This window comes from Xiphias gladius, chromosome 12, assembly GCF_016859285.1.
Source record: "Xiphias gladius isolate SHS-SW01 ecotype Sanya breed wild chromosome 12, ASM1685928v1, whole genome shotgun sequence".
Lineage (NCBI taxonomy): Eukaryota > Metazoa > Chordata > Actinopteri > Istiophoriformes > Xiphiidae > Xiphias > Xiphias gladius.
In genome coordinates this window covers 11,058,251-11,074,181 of record NC_053411.1, presented here as the reverse complement: position 1 = coordinate 11,074,181, position 15,931 = coordinate 11,058,251, and the positions used below count along the sequence as shown (strand labels likewise).

The following is a 15,931-nucleotide window of genomic DNA, read 5'->3' as shown; positions in this document are numbered from 1 at the left end:
AGTGTAGAAATCCCCAGCAGAGGGAGCCATCATTTAAGCAAAAGGTTGTCGGTGATATTGCCACAGAGGACCTGCTTGTTAAACATGTCAAAGACAGACACACAAAATACTAAAAGTAAAGACACATTAAAAAAAAATAATACAATGCTTTTTAATCCAAATTGAGCACAAAATACCACATTTTAACATATAAGACAAACTGCAGGATGTTTGAGTAGTACATTTAAGACTAGAGGGTAACAGCGTCAAATCAAGGAAAAAATATCTCATTAAGAACATTTTCCACTTTTAAACAATTACTGAATCTCCAGTGTTCAGTAGCTGCCAGTAAGGTGAACGGTCATACTCGGTCAAACGCGCTTTGCACCGCAAGGACCCTGAAATCAGTATGTCAGTAACCAGCAGGTCACCGTGACCAGGTCCTGTCCCGCCTGCAAATCTGGTGTTCATTCAGCTGTTCGCAAAGCCAAACATTTCAGGTTGACAAAGGCAGTCTTGGTTCATGGATTACAAAAGTACAAGGTGCTTATGTACTATCATGTATAATCAGAAAATGCACTTGGGAAATAACAGTCCTGTAGTCCTGCCCAGCGCTTTAACACTGACGCAAAGTGAAATTCCTGAGGCTGAGAGGGAGAACAGTTCTGGTGCACTGCTTTCAGAGCTATCCTTGTGCTCCTAGTAAATCAGTGTTAACAGTGTGGTGCTGCTAATTATTCAGAAATTTACTTTCTTTAATCCATAAATCTGCATCCACAAATTAAACAGAAGTGTAAAGACCAACAATCATCAGGAAGGCTGAGTGAAACACTGTCGTCTAACTGGAAAACACCACTATTTGCAATAGCGCTAAATGTAGTGTGCTTCGTTAAAAGAATAGTTTAAATCAGAATAGAGAAGGTTTTAAGATTAATTTTGTAAGTGCACCATATATTACGATATACTTGTCAGTCTTACAGCAACTTTCTCGAGACAGAACAAGTCAGATTCACATATCACGTTAAGATAATAAAACAGCTCCTTCTCGGTTTCTTCAGTCAAGTATGCAGAGTGTGCCAACTCGATGGCGTGTAGTAGCATTGTCATCCACGGTTGGACAACCTTGCGTGCAGTCCTGTGCGTCAAATGCAACACTGTTACGTTGTAAATGAAATATTTCCATGCCTAGATTTTCTTTTAGGTAAAGGGAACTGGCCTAAACATAAAACTGAGGCTACGATGTATAACAGTGATCAACTCATTGGCCCCGATATGTTGCCTGAGGTATATTGCATACTAATTGGAAGTGTCTGCAAGTAGGCACCACCGTTATACTGGCTGGTTAGAAGACTATTAACAAGGCTCTTGAACCATTAACTTACACAAGTCTTGAGGGTTATCCAGCCAGATCACTGAGCTCCTCCGTGACTCACGTCACAGGGCGAACTATTGATCTGTTCTAACTCCGAACGTAATCTCTTATCTTTGTCGTCATGGGAACGTCGTTGAGGGGCCGGTGGATCCGTGCAGGAGAAGTAGCGAGGAAGAGTGGCCATGGTCATAGTACTGAGAATGAGGAAACTGCCCGATACCATGAAAGAGGCGATGTAGTTGCCGGTGATGTCCTTGAGCAGCCCTGAGGACGTGGACACAGGAGAAATAAAAAGATAATTCCATTAAAACACAGAGCCCATGGACAAAAGGGCACAAAGGCTTTGCATGCCAAGCGTAAGAATCACCTAAATTGACAGTGAGATCAAGAACATAAGGGTGCAAATAAAACTGATGAAAACTATGAAGAACCTCAGTAAAGTGCACAATGTTAGCCTCATGCTTATTACGAAAAAGAGTCAATACAATGGATATAAGAAGAAGTCCAGATTACATGCGGGGTCTTATTAGCCTGACATTTTGATCCCTCTAGAGGTAGAGTCGACATTTTGTGAAATACATGCGCTTATTTGGTTTCCTGCTGAGAGTTAGAGCACAGTTTACAAGCTGTATTCCAACTAAACCTAATGAGAGCCCTATGTTGTATTTAGAAAAAGAACGGCTCCTCGTGGAGGCGCAAAATGGGTTTCATAAGTCAAGGTCACGTCTTGATCATATCCCTGTGTTTGCAATCATAACAAACAGCATTAGTGAAAACAAGTCAACGTGTGCCTGTTTTATTGACTTTCAGGAGACTTTTGACATGATCAATATGGATCTTTTAGCTTATAAACATATTGAGTATGGGCTGAATAGAAAGGGCTTTACAGCCCGTAGCGTGTGTGAGATTGAAAGAGTATCATACAAACTGGTTTCCGAACCTCTTCGGGGGTGAAAGCAGCTGATGCTTTGTCCCCCGCATTACCTGCAATTTATGTAAATGATTTGGCCAGAGAAATTACATTTTTAGATTGTGGGCTAATATGTGGAAGTATACTTCTGTACGCAGATGACATAGTGTTACCATCACCATCCGAGGACACAATGCAGCGGACGCTCGCCTACACTGACCAGGTGTGTAAAAAAATAAGAGGTAGGAGCACTGGCTGACCTGCATTTCTCCGGTTAATGTTTGACTACTTCAAGTTTCAGTTTGTCCACTTGTGTTTAGGGACTGATATAGGTCAGTTCAGATAACATGAAACAAGCTGACATGACCTAGATTGGGAGATACTGTGTATTAAAATATTGCAACATCTCAATCTGCTCCCTAAATCTGCTCCTACCTGACAGAGGTGTCCCCAGCAGTCCCGCGATGCTCTCGATGAGCTGCAGCAGCCCAAGGGCCCCCATCATGCGCTCCACACCCACAATCATGGGCACCACCGCGAAAGCCAAAGAGGTCAGAGCCCCCGAGCAGAAGCCGTAGAGGAGGCTGATCACCACCAGTGCAGCGTAAGAACCGGACAAGGAGCTGACGGGCAGCAGCATGATGAACAGTCCCGCCAGCGTTGTCCACAAGCTCAGTAGATGGATCAGCCGAAAGTGTCCCAGGTCAGAGAACCAGCCTGACACCACGCGGCCGAAAATGTCTGTAACGCCGGCGGCCGACATGACGAAAGCGGCCTGGTACTCTGAGAAGCCGGCTTGGCGGCTGTGGGCCACCAGGTGGAAATATGGAACAAAGTAGCCGACGTTAAGAAGAGTGATGGCTGAGGTGTAGGTGACATAAGGCCTCTCAAAGAGCAGCTGCAGCTCCAGGTAGGAGGAGACTCGCCGCAGCACTGCAGCACATGATGACATGCTCTCTGAATCCACCTGAAGAGAAGCAGAAGAAGGAAATGATGAGCCTCATCTTCATTATTCCTGTCTGTTCATGACCTAACTATAAATCCTTCTTTTTCCTTCTCTCTTTTGCCCTTTCCTACCTCTATGAGCGCGTCATCAGAACTATTTATATTAGCAGTGAGTTGGTGGTATGACACCAGGCTAAGATACAACCGAAGGTGGGTGAGAAAATGTGTTTTTTAACTTCATACTACGCACAGTAGAATCACTCCATAGAAATCATTTACTGAATCTTGAACTGAATCCAGCTCCCCTGCTGTTTATCTATGAGCTGATCCAACAAGTGAAGACAGCAGAGTCTTGTCCCACCTTTTCTGGGGCTTTAGGGCGTCGCTGTGGACGGATGAGAGCCCCACAGGGCACAATGTTGAGGCTGAGGCCCCCCAGAATCAGCAGGGCCCCTCGCCAGGCGTACATCTCCACCAGAAGCTGGAAGAGGGGGTTGAAAGCGAAGGAGGAAAGGCCGATGCTGGAGAACGCCAGACCCAACGCCAGGGTGCGGCGCCGTGTGAAGTTCGCCATGACAGTGGCCACCATGGGAGTGAAGACCAGCCCCCAGCCCAGACCTGGAGGCGAGGGGAAGGAAGGTAATCTGTGAGGGGTTCCGTTTGTTGACCTGCAAGTGACTAGTTAAGCAGTTAACAAGGAAAACAAAGATGACCTGCTCAGAAAAGCATCTAAAAGTAAACAGGGAATGTTTTCTAATCCAACTGTCCCATAGGAAAAGGAATTAAACCTGTTATTTTGATTGTTATTGTAACACTTTCAGATATATTACCTGAAATGACACCCATAGTGAGGTAGAGATGAACAAGGCAGGTGGCCTGCGAGGCTAGTATGAGGCCCAGTGCAGCAAGAACCCCCCCCGTCATCACTACCACCCGGGCATCATATGCATTACAAAGCGCTGCACCCAGAGGACCTGCAAAACAAACGCATCCAGGTGTCTCCATTGGTCACTTTTAGACTTTTTAGCATGAGGCCAAATAACTGCAATAAACCTACAAACTACATTTTATACATATTACTCCAAAACTCTGCCTGACACACACACACACGTATACATATACATACATATACATACACACACACACACATATAAATAAACAAATATATATATATATATATATATATATATATATATATATATATATATATATATATATATATATATATATATATATACACACACACACACACACACACAAATATACACACACACATACATACATATAATGACTCAGCTTGAAATAAAAATCCTTCTTTGAATTGTAAGTTGCTTCTCTTTATTGACATGCTTCACAGTTTTCTGACTGTGTATTGCCTTTATTATGAGATTCATTGCAAAAGTAATCAACACATTCATGGATAATGAAAATAACCGTTCATCATTCATACTTAAAGACGCACTAGGGACTCACTGAAGAACTGCTGTGCTGCCAGGCCTGTTGAAGAGATCCAGGAGATGGCCTGAGCGCTCTGCTCAAAGTACTGGACAAACTCCACAAAGAAGATCCCCAGGCTACGCATCAGGCCGAACACGAGGCTCGTGCTGACGAACAGGGCACCGACCAGCACCCAGCCCCAGCCTCCATCCGGTCCCTCGGCTTCATCGCGCCGGCTCTCTGCTTTGGGCTTGCTGTTGGCCATGTCTAAAACAGAGTGATCAGAGTAAAAATAAAATAAAATGCAGGTCGGTGTAGAAGCCGAGTGAGGAGAAAAAAGAAGTCCAGACGTCAGGAAGGAATGCAAGTGTTAGCACCCTCCTCTCCTTTAGCGAGAACAAGTCTCAGATCCTCTCTGTGGTTGTCAGGAGCCATAATCATTAACTTCCCACAGGCCAATAAAGTCCCTGGTTGGACCATGTAAGTGTGAGTAGGCTGCTTAACAAGTTGCCCTCCATTTGAGAACAAGATATAAGGCAGAGGTGAACGTTCATGGGCTTTTGGACCCCTCTGTAGCTCACTCTGCAAATACACATATGTCTCTTTCAGCATTTGGTGCAAGGTTGACACCTTTTAGATGTTTATGAATGATTAATTAGGTCTGTTGCACCTTTATAAGTTTCTGTTAACCAGAAAATTTACATGTGTGATGTCCGACACTGACTAATTGCTAAAGTACACTCTCAGAAGGTTAAAAATAATCACAAAATGCTTCTGTTCTCACAGCTCATTTTTTAAATACAACTGCAGGGTTTCGTGCAATGTTTTTATAGCAGAGGAGCCTGAAACAAAGCCGCCTCCGCTAACATCTTAAGAAATGAAAATGCACCGAAATATAACATGAAGCTTTGGGGGGGGGGGAGCAGACGGCTATTTCCAACAGCAAAAGCCACTGAATTCGGTGTGGTGACTGCTTAGGCAGGCATCTAAAATGATCACAAGACTAAATGCGTCAGGCTCTGGATGGCCTACCACTACAGCCAAACAATTTCCTGGTAGGAAAGAGAAATCTTCTGCACAGCTCAAGCATCCATTCGCCCACACACACACACACACACACACACACACACACACACACACACACACCACAGATACAGAAATACCTTATCTTACTGCTGGTTTCTGGCATTTAAAAATCAGAAATAACACACCCTTTTCGCTTCCCTAAAACGACACCGTGATCACATTATTGCTAACTTTTAGGAGAAAACGTTCTCCTCAAGCACGTCTCACGCTGCTGACAGAAACAAGCTGGTCACATGATGCGTCCTCTTTTAGAGAAAGCTGAAACGCAAACAGCACTGAGGTTCCTCTTCAACTTTAGCAGCCCCCGCGCTCTCGTTACGGAGTTTCTGTGACCTGAATCTCTAGAGGAATTTTCTCCCTTTTCACTTTGGCTGTTGTTTCAAATCAGCGATCAGCTGCTGCTGTGAGGTTTCCTGGAAACTGTGCCTCCTCTTTGATGTGACTCATCAGCTCACCAACATAAAAAAAAAAAAAAAAGAAAGGCTGCCACTGTCTAGTGCCTCAGCTTTTGTTTTCTTTTTAAGTTTTCTCAACAAGCATATATTTTGTTTTATTTTTCCTGCAGTTGTTTTTATGTCAACTGCAGCTTTACCCCGAAAAAAGTCAACCGTTTGACAGAAACTTAAAAACATAATATTGTACTCAAGCCTGAACACTTCTTAAGTGATGGTAACGGTTCACTTTTTACTACTGTACATATTGTTACAAGTAAACTGTGTAAAATCGGACAAAAATTTGGGTTATTTGTGCCGCTGGTTGAGCAGTATTTTCTCCTCTGTTGCTTAATTTGAGTGAGTTTGACTAGAGAGCTGAAAAACATGCCAAAGCAACAAGTAGCAAAGTAACCGGATCCATTTCAAAACCTACCCAACTCACTTCACCGCTGCAAGAATTCCAAGAATTCGCGGCTAACGCACTCTCAGACACACATAACCTTTAAAGACTTGATGCTCACAAAGCAGTGAAACTAAAAACTTCACCGAATACAACAGTAACTCAGGAACAGTCCGCGTTTCACTTTGATCTGGTGACTGTTTGTGCATCTTAATGCTGCACTTCTGTTGGTGCAGGAGGCTCCCCGACACCGGATTTCACTGGGGCAAAATCTGCGGGACAATAGAGGGTTTCACACTATGATCGTGTGATTTGCTTGTCTGCAAGTTTTACTTTGCCAAATATTTGTTTTTCTGTGGGAACCCAATGTGGGAAGTGAAGCCAGCAACTCTGCATTTAAGATGGAGAAGGTATTTTTGCCCCCCCCCATACTTTTCTAGTTCCAGTATTTTTTAGGTTTCAATTTGAGTACTCTTTTGCAAACAAAAAATAAAAGAGTCAGTGTTTCTCCACAAGAATTTTATTCATAAAATCCATAGAAAAAAAAAAAAATTTAATTCATAGAAAATATAGTTGTGCAGTTAACTGAATGAATAATATAAATATGTTGTCAGGGAGATGTTGGAGGGACTAAAGATTTACAATCCTGGCTGCAGACTTTGTTAGAGTGACTTTTAAATTTTGTGCTTCATATATAATTTAGTATCCGTAGTATGAACACTTTGAGTTATTTTTATTTCAGTAAAAGCTCAACTTTTACACTGGTTTAAAAGTCACAAACAAATAAACTAAGCACTTCTCTGTTCAATGCTCTGTGTCTGCAATAAAGCAATTTGTTTATTCATTTATAAATGTTTTGTTTTTTGTTTTTTTGCTGTATACAATATACTGCCTCAGCTAAATTCGCACTTGTGCACAGCACTTAAAAAAAAAAGACAAACAAAAAACAACCATTTGAGTATTAATCTAAATGCGGTTGCTCGATTAATTAGTTAGTTTGCTGAGGCCAAATCGTGAATGCGTATTGGCCGCATATGCGCCCGGCTACAAGAGGATGACCGCACGCACCTGCAAACACCTGCGGCTCAGAGGCACTCGGTCAGCTTCCCCCGCCGGTCACCGCGCGGGGTAGAGAGTCGTGGGCGCGCACCGAAGCGCGTGCACGCGGCCCCTCTCGACGAGAACTCCGCGTGAGTGACGCGGGCTCCACGCGGCGCTTGCGCACTGGCGCTCACCCGCGGCTCAATGTGGACAAACAAAACAAGTTACATTGTCCGGAAATATGTACAGATATTTTTGTGTACATATACTTTACGATAGATTTGTCATGCCAGCGTATTTCAGAATTTTTTTTTTTTTTTCTAGATCGATTTTGAAATTTTTGCCAACAAGGTCTCGGCTGCAGCGGCAGTGAGTGAAGTTATGATAAACGCTTGCTGTTAAAAATGAACCGTTTCATAACCCGTGACTTAGTGAATCCCCTTGAGACTAATGGAGCGGACTGTCCCTGGATGTAGGTGCGTTTAACTGAAAAAAACAAAACAAAAAAAAAAACCGCGAAGATAACGCACGACCGTTTCTATTCGCAGCTCCGCAGACGGTCCTAAGCCTAAGTCGAGCCTCTCTTCGCTGGTTTTCGCTCGACGCCACTCACCCTCGCCCCGGGGCCCCGTCCGTCGCAGCTCTTCGCCGGAGCGGCGCACGATCCGCGGCCTCCCAGGTTCTCCCGCGGTGAGCAGCTAACGCGGAGCGGAGGCGGAGGCGGCGTCGCCATGAGCGGCGGAGGAGATGTTCGACGCACGTTAAAGGGAGGAAGGAAGTGCTGGGGAGGAGAGCGGCCGAGGGAGGGAAGTGTGGCAGAGAGAGAGAGAGGGAGCACTGGTGATATCGCTAAGAGAGCCTGGAAGTATATGCAGGCTGTTCAGCAATTTCTGACCTTTTTTTTTTAACCTTTTTTTGACAATTTGGTGAAAACAGAGACCTGTTTCTGGATATTGGCTTATTTTTCCATCATAAATAACAGTACATATGTCTTAGTATGATAAATAAATGAGACACCAAACACCCAAAGTCCAACTGACTGATAAAAAGGAATTAATTTAACGGTCCTGAGCCTAATAAAAGCTTCACTCTGCTGGTTTTCACCCGACACCACTCACCCTCGCCCCCCACATTGGTCATATTTGCCATGAAGTTTCCATAATATCAACTCAAGCATGCAAATCTCCATCACAATTGCCTCTGTAGACAGCTTTTCATATGTTATGAGCACTTACTATATATTTGCCTATAACTACCAGTCATTTTACTTTATTGTTTATGTCCCGTACATTTCTCCTCCGATGTTAAATACAAACCTTGTGTGTTTATAATACACATTTAAACAGAATTTGGTCCCAAACATGAAAGACAAATTGACGGTTGAAAAGATCATTTTAACTCAAAGTCCCCTTGCTTGCTTGTTCTGCGGCTTTCTACCATATAACCCCGTCCGCATCAGCAGACTATGTTTGCTCAATTGCCATGCAACTGAAACTAAGAGAGAGAGTATGGTGAAACAAATCTAACCCACCCAACTAAACAAACCCCCACCCCCCCATCTGTTCAGGAGACTAACGCCAGAGGGAGGCAACCACAAGGTCTAGAAGTGTCAGCTGCGAAGAAACAACGTACGGCCTGTAACACACACACACACACACACACACACACACACACACACACTCAGAGCTGAAACTGGCTGCAGGGCTACAGTGTGCAAGGGTTGTGAGTTTGCTTCATTCTTGTTTTATGCGCCCTAAGGAAAGAAGGAAATCCCTCTCTGAAATATGTCGACATTTTCAATAAAATCCCTAAAGGTTTCCCAGTAATACTCACTTCTTGAAATAAGTGGCACGCGTTCTCCCGTGTCATATTCACTTCCTGAATTGTGTTCTTCACAGCGGTCCTCTTTTCTGAAAAATTCTCTATGACTTGTGAACTGATTTGATGGGATCCCTGAAAAGGTACGATTTCCCTCAAATAGACAAATTGAAGGCTGAAAACTACTTCACAGTTTCTATTCTATTCTTTTTTTTTTTTTTTAGTGCCGGGGGGGGGGGGGGCTGGAAAGTCCCGTCAAACTTCCAACATTTGTCTGCTGAGTGTGGACAATAAGCCCCACTAGCCACAACTCATCAGAAAGCAGGAAGCCGGGATGACAGAGGGTGGGAGAGTTCAGCAGGAGCCTGCAGCCCCTCCAGAGTCGCCCCTGCACCTTCAGGAAGCACCAGCCAGCTCACACACGTGTTGCCGGCTGGTAGTGTGTGTACCAAGTATTAGGACTCTGGAGGAAACAGGTGCCCTCGGCTTCATTGTTTCCACACCATTACCAAGAAGAAAAAAAAACAACAAAATCTAGGGAACGGTGGGACAGAAGACGGGTAGAAAGAGTGTGTTAATGAGAGGAAGGAAGTTCAGGGAGGAGAAAGGGTGAAGGAGGGAAGTGTGGCAGAGAGAGCACTGTTTATATTGCTACAAGAGCCTGAAAGTATATGCAGGCTGTTCAGCAATTTCTGACCTTTTTTTTAACCTTTTTTTTGACAATTTGGTGAAAACAGAGACCTGTCTCTGGAGTTTGGCTTATTTTTCCATCATAAGTAACAGTACATATGTCATAGTGTGATAAATAAATGAGACACCAAACACCCAAAGTCCAATTGACATAAAAATGATTTAATTTAACTTGTACAAAACCATCTTTGTCCAGCAAATGAACTCATACACATACAAATTTAACATTATTATTAATTATCCAATTGTTTACAGTCGTCTCATTGAAATTTCTCATGTCAGAAAACAATATCATTTAATTTTTATATTTAATATTCACTACAAGACAGCTAAGTCCTTTGCCTGCTTGGACCATAAAAGCAGATATTTCTGCATACTTAAGTTTGCTTTATTTTTTTTTTCAAAAAACACACAGGCCCCAGGCCTCAAGGTAAAGATAAATCTAAGTTAAATACACATTTAAGAGGAAAGTTTCAGTATCTCAACACTGATTAAGTGCTTCTCCGGGCTTCAAACCCATAATCAATTTTATTCTACTCCAAAACCTCCAAAGTTCATCACTATCTCCTTAATAAAACTTGCTTCATCTTTCTTTCAAACAGTTCACATGTCCCCAATTCTTCAAAATTCAGTGTACAGAAAAACCTGTAGTATAAATCCTTTCTTTCCATGTCTCGTTCCCTTCTTTCTATCCCTTCACAAACCTTCAAAAACACTTTGCTCAACATCATCTCCAGCTCAGAAAAGCCACCCAGGATTCCTAATTAACCTATAAGATTCATACTAGTAATGATTAAGTGTGTTATGTTTGCTCCAAACTCAAATCCTCATTCAACATCATGCTGACGCTCAACATTATTTGTAAATCTCTTTCTCCAAATGTAATCCATTTTAACTTTACGCGTTAAGTCCAAGCTCGTCATCCAACCAGTGCTTTAAAATTTATAAATTACCAACTCATATTCAAAAAGTGAGTGTCTATAATTTTAAACTGCTGGACCTCGCTGAAGCGGAGGCTGCTCACAAGTTAATTCTTTCACCAAATTTCACGTTTTCTAACAGATTTAGACATGATTCAGATATTATTCTGCTTGTCGCGATTAACGAGCCACAGGTCATCCTCTTCAGCAGGCCTGCAATAAAGGCTGATAGGGCTCGGTCAGGACCTTGTAGCGGATCTTGGTGTTGGTGACGGCCCCGTGTTTCTGGCGCAGGTGAAGGCGCAGCTGGCTCTTGTGGCGGAAGTGAAGGTCACACTTCTCGCACTGAAGAACAAGGAAGAATCAGCAGGTTAGACGGCAGGGTCATGACAGGACAATGTCGCATGATATACGCCGTTGGTCAAACGGGCGGCGATCGGACTCACAGTGTAAGGCTTCTCTCCGGTGTGAATGCGCAGGTGGCTCTTCAGGGTCTGCAGGTGGCGGAAGCGGGTGCCACAGGTGTGGCAGGGGTAAGGCTTCTCACCTGTGTGGATCAGGACATGGGCCCTAAGGTGGGCAACCTATAGCACACAGACAGACCACACAAATAGGATGAGAGGTCTGACAAACTGAACAAAATATTTAAAAGTGCTAGACAAGGCAAAATTTGTTCTTAAAATGATCAGCTTCAACCCGCAAATAAAACTCTTGTGTCAGGTATGATGCGTCTCCTGCCCACCCACAGAAATTCATTAACCATTAGGCGTGAATTTCAAACTCTAAGTAAAACAGAAAACTGCACTCACTAATATTACATGTTTTGCCTTTCTCTGTATGATTTGGTTTAAAGAATCGTCTGAGATCCAACTACATGATTTCTCAGTAGAGTCTAGATTCTTCAAGTGGTAACCCTTGTTTTTGGAGTTTCACACCAAAAGGTTACATGTACGATTCAAGAAATCTATCAGCTGCCTTTACAAAATAATACATAGCATGAGAATGTTTTTTTTTTTTTCTTTTGTAGGTTTTGTTTGTTGTTTTTAATGAAATAACGACTGGATACATTCTGAATCAGGTCATTCAAATATCAGACTGGGTTTGGAACTAACCCAGTCTGACATTTATCAATGCTTAAAGGCTACTACAGGTATTTTTATGAGACAAATAGGATTTATTCTCTGACAGAAGACAATAATGTTTGCTAACATGACCGACACCTGTTTTATTAAGGAATGCTCTATAAAAAAAATTCCACATGCACACGCAAGAGGGGTTAGCCCTCACCTGAACAAATCGAGCGCCACAGGTGTCACAGCGGTAAGGTTTCTCTCCCGAGTGAATACGGGAGTGAGTCTTCAGGTTGGCCGGTCGGTTGAACTGGGCGCCGCACACATTACAGCGGTACGGCTTGTCGCCTGCCAGAGCAAAGGTCACTGTTACGTATTGGCTCTTAATTTCTACAACAAAGACAGAGAAGGATAGAAAGAGAGAATGGGAGAGACTGTTTTCATAGCCTCACCTGAGCAGGTACTCTTGGTTCCTTGAAGGTTGCCAGAATAACAGTAGGGCACATAGTAGTTCTCCCGCTTGATTCCATGTTGGTTGTGGTGGGCAGCCTCAGGATCGGTGGGGTCCAGTTTTGGGAAAATGGTGCAGGGTGAAACTGGAGAGGCACACAAAATACAAGCATAAACATATATTTAACACACCAGTGAGTTGACTGTGATTCTACACTTTGAAGGTCTGTATTTGAAATAGTAAAAGTATTTAAGAAATAACGTGTTTAAATGTGTGTTTTCGGCTAATACCTGTTCCCTCCTTGTGAGTGGGGGGCACTATTGGATGATCCACAGAGGGGGGTGGCCCGAGGGGAGGGGCTCGGCCAGAACCCTCGTAGCAGGAGGCCCGCCCCTGTCTGATGGAGAGAGGTTCATAAATTTGGATTTGCGAATACACATCCTGTTTTTATTTATCCTCTCTCAGCTCATAATTCTCATTATTCCAGTCTGTACGCGCCTCCTACCTATCAATCTGACCAGGCACTTCTCCAGACCACGCCTCTGCTGGGGCTTTGGGTGTCAAGCCCATCCTGTCTTCGATGGGTGATGCTTGACTTTGGATTTCCTCCATCTCCTCTTCCTTCACTGTGGTCGCAGCACAGAGAGGGTTGAGGACGATGTACTTGTATTTTTTCCAATTGCAGGCCTTTGGGTCTGGTGTGGCTTTGGTATCACTCTGGAGGAATAAGCAAAAAACATTATGTTACTTCAGTTTTACCTATGAAACAAAATTTCAAGGAAACAATCGTATTCTTTAGGGCTCCTTGTGTTAGTTTTCAGAATTACAATCAACAGCATGTTGAACCGCAATCTTCCTAATTATTTGAAACCTACCACAAGGTTCTTGTTGCAGGTGTTGGACTCAGCTGGAGAGTTCGGATGGCAGCTGGAGCGGGCGGGGCTGTCTGGAGATGGGCTGGGGGTGCCCATGAGGGGTGACTCAGGCTCTCCTTTTAGCTCCTTGCACCCGGGCTGGCAGGACAGGAAAGCCCCTTGCTTGAGAGAGCCCCCACCCTCCGCGGGGACCCTGCAGGAGAAACAAAGGAAGTGCCTTAGTGAGCTAAACCTGTCAACAGACAAAGGCACGCAATCTGTTAACATACCACATTAATATAATCTAGTTGCCAAAATCAACTCATGAATGTACCAGCAGATAAATTAAAAACCAATGAACAAAAAAACAAAGCAATAAGCAAGTAGAAAAGACAAGAGTCACACCCACAACATAATTCTGTCCCCTTCATCCCAATAAATTCTTTCTGTTTTTTCTTACCTTGTTGCCCCTGCTTTTGGTCCTGGATGAGGCAGGTCCCCTCCTTTGGGGGCTACAGAGGCCACAGACACACTGGAGTCCAGCTCCAATCGTAGGTGTCTTACATTCATATTCTCCCTGCTGAAAAACAGAGAACCTGTCAATCACCAAAATCCAAAACAAGTCCAAAACATGCAAGATTTAACATTAAAATCAATCAAATTGAATTACAGTGGATGGAATTTTCATTCAAAGCCTTTTGAGTTCATATCTCAGCATTGTGCATACTATCACCTCCTACAGACTACAGATGTTGTTTCCAGCCCCCTCACCAGTGCAGGTGCATGAAATCCCTGCAGGTATCGGCCACGTGGTCCATCTGCAGGTAGGCTGCAGCAGCGAGCACCCCTGGGACAATGCTTGGTGTCAGAGGGAGACGAGAGGTGTACATGAATTCGAGCAGCAGGGAGACGCTGGATGGGTCCAAGGTGTTGGGGAGAGACACAGTCATGAGCTGCTCCCCGCTGCCACCACGCCCCTGCAGCAACACATGGCGGGAGTACAGCGAGTAGAAGAACCCACTGAGAGGAGAGAAAGGAAGACAGAAATATTTTAGGTAAGATATGCAATTCGTCTGAGCATTAATCTGGGTGAATTTCAGCGTTTTTGATAGGGGAAATAAAAAAGAAATGGAAGGAAAGAGACAGGGAGAAGAAAATTGATTTCCCAAGTGGAAAGCAGGAAAAAGTGAATGAAAAATAGCAGGAACTGAGGGCAGATGGAGACAGTACAAAATTAGAGGGACAAATAACCACTATGAGTCAACTGGAAAAAGAGAGGGAAGATATAACATTACAGAGGAGTGTGTCATTAGAGAAAGGGAAAAATACTGTTAATTTCAACCAAACACATTGGCCTGAAGCCTCCTGCATGGCATAAGAACGTAGAGGAACTATTTTGTGTAATGCCTCGGCCTGTGTACCCACCTGCAGGCCACAAGCACAGCACAGTGCGCCCGTAGGTGCACGTTGCCGACTACCAGGGTGGCGTCGGTCAGGATGTTGCGGTGCCGGAGTTCGTTCAGGTTCAGCAGCACATCGTTGGAGTGGCGAGTGAACTCCTTCACATATCCCTCAGCCCTCAGCTCCTGGTCTCTGTCGACCCTGTATCCTCCCAATACTTCCATCATGCTTATCTGTGTTTAAAGAAAGGGATTACACAGTCCGACTTGGGATTTAAATGTAACAGTTATCTGAATTAGTCACAACGCATGAATGGAAATTTTGAATCCTTGCATGAAAAGATCCACAGTAATGACCTACCTATGTGTAACTGATAGAATAAATAGACTGGAGTGTTCCAGACACATCTGTTAGGTGAGACCAGCTCCCTACTCGTACCTAAGTGAGGAAAAACATAAAAAAAAACTTAATCCATTTTATATTTACTGTGAATACTTAATCTTTACCATTACCAATATTGCAGGTATCAAGGGAGTTGCAAGATGTAGCAAAGTGGTCATTAATGAGAGCTCATGAAGACATTAAAATGTGAAAACATCAAAAATTCTTCGGTTTTTAAGTAAATATGTAAATTTGAAGGAAAAAATATGGACAGCCTTATTGGACAAAATCTAATACACAGGCGGTTACTTCTCCAAACTTCACAGGATTAGTCAAGAACGGATAAAAATCCTGAAAAAAGTCAAGCGAAGCAAGCAGTTATCAGAAATCCCCTTAAAAAATATACTGAGAAAACCATTTTCCAACTCACCCCGACCAGCAGGGACGAGAACTGACGTGCACCACGCTGACGTCAACCCCCCTCGGCTCAGCGTTCGGTTTACAATCAAAGATGTGGAGCAGGGGCTCACCCACAGCCTCCACTGGCTCGGACTAACACTGTGAGGGGAGGCTGCAGGGAGGGAACTCTTTATAATGTCGTGCAGGAAGCCCCCATACAACCAGAGCTGCTCGTTTCCTCCTTCCTCAATGGCCCACGCGTACACTGGAAGCAAAGCAGGAAAAGCCCCGGCCCGGGCTCCGGGCTCCAAGTATTTTTAGTGGGCTATTAGTTTTTCTAAAC

At 43.7% G+C, this 15,931-nt stretch overlaps 2 protein-coding genes across 4 annotated transcripts; both read right to left on the bottom strand.

The window, feature by feature from the left end:
- Positions 1 to 135: 135 nt before the first annotated feature.
- slc16a13 (solute carrier family 16 member 13) lies at positions 136 to 8,417 on the bottom strand. 2 transcript variants are annotated; one of them, XM_040140323.1, is made up of 6 exons: positions 8,218 to 8,417; positions 4,680 to 4,910; positions 4,037 to 4,180; positions 3,568 to 3,824; positions 2,697 to 3,228; positions 136 to 1,615 (listed from the first exon to the last, which is right to left on the bottom strand). In XM_040140323.1, exons 2-6 carry the CDS (start codon positions 4,906 to 4,908, stop codon positions 1,389 to 1,391), a joined length of 1,389 nt encoding a protein of 462 aa, XP_039996257.1. In that variant the 5' UTR covers positions 4,909 to 4,910; positions 8,218 to 8,417; the 3' UTR covers positions 136 to 1,388. The 2 variants fall into 2 exon arrangements, with proteins under 2 accessions (XP_039996257.1, XP_039996258.1); XM_040140324.1 differs by lacking the exon at positions 8,218 to 8,417 and adding an exon at positions 7,632 to 7,727.
- A 1,870-nt stretch (positions 8,418 to 10,287) lies between these two features.
- bcl6b (BCL6B transcription repressor) lies at positions 10,288 to 15,736 on the bottom strand. Of its 2 annotated transcripts, none has more exons than XM_040140292.1 (12): positions 15,620 to 15,736; positions 15,169 to 15,246; positions 14,833 to 15,041; positions 14,179 to 14,427; positions 13,868 to 13,987; positions 13,429 to 13,660; positions 13,059 to 13,270; positions 12,844 to 12,950; positions 12,555 to 12,698; positions 12,320 to 12,450; positions 11,479 to 11,616; positions 10,288 to 11,377 (listed from the first exon to the last, which is right to left on the bottom strand). In XM_040140292.1, the coding sequence occupies exons 3-12, from the start codon at positions 15,033 to 15,035 to the stop codon at positions 11,237 to 11,239; spliced, it is 1,677 nt and encodes a 558-aa protein (XP_039996226.1). In that variant the 5' UTR covers positions 15,036 to 15,041; positions 15,169 to 15,246; positions 15,620 to 15,736; the 3' UTR covers positions 10,288 to 11,236. The 2 variants fall into 2 exon arrangements, with proteins under 2 accessions (XP_039996226.1, XP_039996227.1); XM_040140293.1 differs by having other exon boundaries at positions 13,429 to 13,621.
- Positions 15,737 to 15,931: the final 195 nt, after the last annotated feature.